The following is a 7,244-nucleotide window of genomic DNA, read 5'->3' on the forward strand; positions in this document are numbered from 1 at the left end:
CTTCTCATTGATTTCAGCAGTTACAGTATTGTTGAACCTACTGGTGATCATCTCCATCTCTCACTTCAAGCAGCTCCACACTACAACCAACCTGCTCATCCTCTCTCTGGCTGTGTCAGATCTCCTGGTGGGATTGATTGTGATACCAGTAATGACTGTAGCAATAATGGAATCATGCTGGGGTTTTGGGGAATATTTCTGTGTGTTTCATGGCTACATTGCTTCTTTATGTACTTCTTTATCTCTCGGTAATTTGGTCTTGATATCTATTGACCGCTATGTTGCTGTGTGTGATCCCTTATTGTACCACTCTAAAATAACAATAACAAGAATGATGTGTTCTATATCCATCACCTGGTGTTGTTGTATCATATATGATGCTGTTGTTATAAAAAACTTTATAAATGTGCAGGTACCAAGTAGGTGTTTTATTTTTGAAGGAATAACATGGGTTAATATAATTGACATTGCAATTACAATAGTTGTTCTGAACTCTATTATTTTAACACTTTATATGAACATCTTTGTGGTGGCCAAATCACAGGCCAGAAAGGTGTTTTCAAAAGAGGCTGCCAGTGTGTCTGGTGTTAAAACTGTACAGGCAAATACGTCTGAGAGAAAAGCAGCAAAAACTCTTTCTATTGTTGTTGTCAACTATTTCATTTGTTCGATTCCATCTCTATTTATTTACTTAAAAAAAAAAAAAAAGACTTTTTCTTATCATATTTCATCATTTTTCTGCCACTTGTTAAATTCCATGGTTCAAAGTCACAGCTAAACTTGTATTCACTTAACTAATCTTAACTTTGAAGAAAAGACCTTCATAGTTCTTAAAATTTTATTCCCTAGGTTGGCAAACATAGGTTTGATATAGTTTTGTTCTACAATTGTTGTAATTATTTATTTCATATTTATTTCAGATAGCAATACACTGACATTACTTATCTCAGTGTTGTCATCATAGATACAAGTGGTGTTGATACTGAATGATTTGTCTGGATTGGAATGGAATGACTTGGAGAAGGCATAAGAAGGAATAAGCTTGTTTTAGTAAAGATATTCTAGTCATTGTGGATTGTGTACTCCAAATACCTAAGGCTGTGGTTGTTCCATGTTAATGATAAATAGTATTTCAGTATTCTATTAGTACATTTTGAGGACGTCATCAGTTGTTCTATATGTTGTTTAGCATCTCCCTCTAGTGGCTCAATTGTGACACAACGTCTTCATCAAGTGTAGTAAAGTTTAAATGTACAATATGCATGATATCAGATAACGTCCAGGTCTAAATAACTGCTGTTTTGTGTAAGTAGTTGATGGTAAAATATAAGAATATACAATTATGGGTAACACTTTATAATAACATTCAGTATTAAACCATTTGTAAGGCATTTCCAGTTTGCTCACCATTTAATATTAAGGCCACATTTGCGAAATGTTACTCAGCTAGGCTTTCACACATTTATAAATAACTACTACAGTATATACATCAATTATTCAACATAACAGTGCAGGAGAAACAGCAGACACTTCAACATCAACACACTGGGCATGAACACTTCCTCTACTCTCACTACGTCACTGCTGCCAGGTCAGGGGTCACGCAAGAGCAGCTCTCTGGGATGGGTACGGTCCTGAGGAGTGCTCTTTGGGTACGGGTACGTCCTCCTGGCCATAGTCATCCTGGGGCTGGAGTCGCACATCGGGGGGGTGGTACTGTCACGCCTACTCCTGCTCCATCCCTCCAGAGCTCGACGTCGTCAGTCTGCTAACCACCGGTCCTAGCAGCCATCATTATACACACCTGGAAACCATCATTGTGCACACTTAGACATCATCACCACCCTGATTACTCTCCCTTCATGTAGCCTCAGTCATCAGGCAGTATTGGTTTTGTTCAGTACTCTTCTCCTGTTTTGTTTATCTGTTTGTTTATCTGTTTTCTCATCCTTAAACTTACCTTCTGCACCTGCTTCCTGACTCCAAGCAAATACATTACAGCTATTGATATGTTCTAGTCCATTTTGACACCTTAAATGTCTACTTATTGTGAGAAATTACACAGGTCACCCAAAACATTGATTAATAGTTCCAAAGATACAAATAGCTCTCACTTTAGATTAGTGACTGCAAAAGTACTTGATCAGTAAATGAATTAATCATTAAAATATAATTTAAAAGTTGTTTATACATGTGAGAATACATAGCTTACTTACTTTTAACAAATATGGGACCTAATGATTAGTAAATGAGGAACAAACTGTAAATGACTGTAGACAAGTGGCTTATTACTGAACATTATTATAAAGTGTTACCAAATTAAGTCATGAATAAAAAATGACACAAATGTGACATTCACACAATCACAGGATTTTGTGCAAGGTATGTTTACTGTTACAATACAGTAGTTAGACTTGTATTATAGATGGTCCTTGTGCCGAGGGTCTGGGGGCTACAGCTGAAGCTGTTGAGGAGGGCTAACTTGATTAAATTGCTAATCATGATTTATTCTGAACGAGTTGTCATTGTTGTGTGGGAAATTATTTTATAAGTGCTTTCGAGGTGATTGATTCAACTAAATGAAATGGAAATGACATGTCTTAGTCTTTTTGGTTTAAATCAGAGAAAACAACACAACGGAAAAGGAAAACACTTGAATTGGAGAACGCATACTTCTGTGCATGTTAAGTGTTATTTGATGATAAATAGTAAGTAGTCTAATAGAACATTCTGAGGACGTCATGAGTCATTCTATATGTTGTTTAACATCTCCCTCTAGTGGCTCAATTGTGACACAACGTCTTCATCAAGTGTAGTAAAGTTCAAATGTACAATACTGCATGATATCAGATAACGTCCAGATCTAACTAAACTGTGTATTGTGTAAGTAGTTGATGGTTAAATGTAAGAATATGCAATTATGGGTAACACTTTATAATAACATTCAGTAATAAACCATTTGTAAGGAATTTCCAGTTTGTTCACCATTAAGCCCACATTTGTGAAATGTTACTCAGCTAGGTATTCTCACAATACACTGACATTACTTATCTCAGTGTTGTTATCATAGATACATGTGGTGTTGATAGTGAATGATTTGGCTGGATTGGAATGGAATGACTTGGAGAAGGCATTAGCTTGTTTTATAAAAGACATTCTAGTCATTGTGCATTGTGTACTCCAAATACCTAAGTCTGTGGTTGTCCCATGTTACTTCATGATAAATAGTATCTAGTGTTCTAATATTACATTCTGAGGACGTCATGACTCACGCTATATGTTGTTTAACATCTCTCTCTAGGGGCTCAATTGAGGCAAGACGTCTTTATCAAGTGTAGTACAGTTGAAATGTACAATGCTGCATGATATCAGATAACGTACAAGTCTATCTCAATGGTATAATGGTGTAGTTAAGGGTCAAATGTAATCCAATTATGGGTAACACTTTATAAATTCAGTAATAAACCATTTGTGAGTCATTTACAGTTTGCTCACCATGTATTAATCATTACTCCACCTTTAATTAAATGTTAATAAACTAGGTATTCTCAAATGTGTAAATACTACTATATCCATTAATGATTCAACACAACAGCGCAGGAGACCGCAGAAGACACTTGAACATCATCATACTGGTTATGAACACAACAACTACTCTCACTACCACTACTCTCACTACATCACTGCTGCCAGGTCAGGGGTCACTCAAGAGCAGCTCTCTCAGATGTTGAGGAGTCTGAATGAATATAGAGATTGGTAACATTTTGCAATAACACTTGCTAAGTAAATAGTTTATTCATCATTCATGTATCATTACTCCCACATTTGTTTTAGTAAGCTGGTTATTCACACATTTATTAACAACTTTTATAGTCTGTAATAATGATTCAGAAGACTAGGCTACCCTGGGGAGGCAGGGTAGCCTAGTGGTTAGAGTGTTGGACTAGTAACCGGAAGTTTGCGAGTTCAAACCCCCGAGCTGACAAGGTACAAATCTGTCGTTCTGCCCCTGAACAGGCAGAACAGGCCACTGTTCCCAGGCCGTCATTGAAAATAAGAATTTGTAATTTGTCATAAGATGTTTAATGAGTTAACATCCTCTGTGTTGTGTGCTTATCGTTTGTTCTAGATTATTTTGAGATCTTAAGTAGAATCAGGTAGTATTGCATGTCCATCTTTATGTGATAAATTAAACTGGTCACTGTTCAAAACATTTATAAAGTATTAGAAAGTGTGAATAGTAGATTCTGCAAAATGACTTTACTAATGATTAGTAAATTGTTTATAAGTTAAGAAAGTGTGAATATTCCTCCCTTTAGATTAGGGACTGCAAAACTACTTTACTAATGATCAGTTAATGGTTTATACGTTCGTTAATTAAACATCTTTTGAATGATCTTATAACATATTTTTACATACCATAAAAGTTGTTTATCAATGTGTGAATAACTAGCTTACTAAAACAAATGTGAGATTATTGAGACATTAATGATGTGGAGTCAGAATAAACATTATACATTATTTATTATTATAGTGTTATCCAATATCTATATTAATTCAGACTCCACAGCATCTGAGAGAGTTGCTCTGGTGTGACCCCTGACCTGGCAGCAGTGATGTAGTGAGAGAAGTGGTACTGTTCACAACCAGTATGTTGAGTTTGAAGTGTCTACTGTGATTTCCAGCACTGTTGTGCATAATCATTAATGCATATACTAGTATTTTACACATTTGAGAATAGAATACATACCTGAGTAACATTTAACAAGTTTGGGAGTAATGATTAATAAATGGTGAGCAAACTGTACATTCCTTACACATGTTTTATTACTGAATGCTATTATAAAGTGTTACCCATATTTGAATATAATTATAATTTGACCATCAACTACTTCCACAATACACCATTGAGATAGACTTGGATGTTACCTTACATCATGCATATTGTACATTTACATTTTACTTCACTTGATGAAGGCGTTGTGTCCCAATTGAGCCACTAGAGGGAGATGTTGAACAACATATAGAAAGACTCATGACGTTCTCAAAATGTACTATTAGAATACTTACAAACTATTTATCATTAAATAACACGGAACAACCACACACACTTTGGTATTTGGAATATACAACCCAAAATGACTACAATGTATTTTATTAAACAAGCTTTTTTCCTTCTTATGCCTTCTCGAAGTCATCCCAATCCAATCCAGCCAAATCATTCTGTATCAACACCATCCCAATCAAATCCTGCCAAATCATTCTGTATCAACACCACATGTACCGATGATGAAAACACTGAGTCAACACTAAGTCATGTCAGTGTATTGTTACATGAAAGAAATACTTGCAACAATTGTATAACAAAACTATATAAAACTTATGTTTGTCAAACTAGGGAATAAAAAACATGAACTATGAACGCCTTAAATTCAGAGATAAAATAAGTTTTGCTGTCACTTTGAACCATGGATAAAGGATAGCATAAATTATTGGATTAATTAAGGAATTAACAAGTCCCATAAAATGGATGAAATATGAAATATAATTAGCACTTAAAATAGAAGAAAATACGAAAATAAATAGAGATGGAATCCAACAAATTAGATAGTTGAAAACAACAATAGCTAGAGTTTTTGCTGCTTTTCTCTCAGACTTATTTGCCTCTACAGTTTTAACACCAGACACGCTGGCAGCCTCTTTTGAAAATACCTTTCTGGCCTGTGATCTGGCCACCACAAAGATTTTCATATAAAGTGTAATAATAACCGAGCACGGGACAACCATTGTAATTACAATGTCAGTGAAATTAACCCAGGATGACCCTTCAACAGTATTACATTCTTTCAAACACCTACTTGGTACCTGTATTCTTACAAAAAACTGTATATTAGCAGCACGGTATATGATACAACAACACCAGGTGATGGATATACAACACGTGATTCTTGTTGTTGTTATTTTAGAGTGGTACAATAAGGGATCACACACAGCAACATAGCGGTCAATAGATATCAAGACCAAATTGCCCAGAGATAAAGATGTACATAAAGAAGCAATGTAGCCATGAAACACACAGAAATATTCCCCAAAACCCCAGCATGATTCCATTATTGCTACAGTCATTACTGGTATCACAATCAATCCCACCAGGAGATCTGACGCAGCCAGAGAGAGGATGAGCAGGTTGGTTGTAGTGTGGAGCTGCTTGAAGTGAGAGATGGAGATGATCACCAGTACATTCAAAAATACTGTAACTGCTGAAATCAATGAGAAGAAGATGTACAGTGTTATATAGATAGATGTCGATAGCAAAGCCTTTCTGCAAGAAGAGTTTCCGTCTTGAAAACAGTATTGAACATCTTCATGTTTCTCCATTTGTAATAAAATGTAAAAATGCTGAGGTTCTGCTCCTGCTTGGTCCTGTGTGTGACCCTGTCAGGTAAGCCTTCTGACAAACTCTGAGCTCTGCCTCTCTATTTATCCCTGATTTACTGACAGACACTCCCCTCTCCAGCTTCTCTCTGCAAACACACACACACACACACACACACACACACACACACACACACACACACACACACATGTGCGCATGTGAGCACAGAATTGAACAAATGGTTGGATAAACAAATCAGTTGTGAAAGCCTGATGTAATGTATGACAGGATTGGATGTTTCTGTGCCCACCTGCCTGTCCTTCAACCTTACTGATGGTTAGAGATGAAAGAAAGGGAACATTTACTCAACCTAGCATTTTAATGGGGAAACATGTTATGAGTGATGTTTTGGTCACTCAAAGGCTATTTTTCAATGGAAATATGATAAATGTGCAGACTAACTGGTTTAGGTGATGTCAGTGCTCAGTTTGGACCATATTCCACAACCTCAGGAGACATGACGGCACACCACGTCAGCTAGTCAGTGTGTAGGAAATTTGACAGTAGGGAAGTTGATGAAATAGCATAAGTTGATGCTGCCCTACAAAGGCAAAACGTATCTATGAATTTGATCTGTTTCAACGGCCAAGTATATTATCTGATTAATGTGGTACTCGTTTCCTGACACAGGAACAAGCCATTTGATCCGAATATATAATGGTGTATCAGAAAGTACTGTATAGACAGAAAAATAAGTCAGATTTAGCAGTAAAATAAATTACGTAGTTACTGCTTTTTGCCTTTGTAGGGCCTTATGGGGTATGCACTTTAGCACATGCATTCAAATGAATAGTGGCATTACATATGA

At 36.1% G+C, this 7,244-nt stretch overlaps 1 protein-coding gene across 1 annotated transcript; it reads right to left on the minus strand.

Moving 5' to 3' along the window:
• Positions 1 to 5,415: 5,415 nt before the first annotated feature.
• Positions 5,416 to 6,378, minus strand: LOC139381026 (trace amine-associated receptor 6-like). Its single transcript, XM_071124262.1, has one exon. It carries the CDS (start codon positions 6,376 to 6,378, stop codon positions 5,416 to 5,418), a length of 963 nt encoding a protein of 320 aa, XP_070980363.1.
• Between the last annotated feature and the right edge of the window lie 866 nt (positions 6,379 to 7,244).

Source organism: Oncorhynchus clarkii, chromosome 22 (genome assembly GCF_045791955.1).
Source record: "Oncorhynchus clarkii lewisi isolate Uvic-CL-2024 chromosome 22, UVic_Ocla_1.0, whole genome shotgun sequence".
In the NCBI taxonomy this organism is placed as follows: Eukaryota; Metazoa; Chordata; class Actinopteri; order Salmoniformes; family Salmonidae; genus Oncorhynchus; species Oncorhynchus clarkii.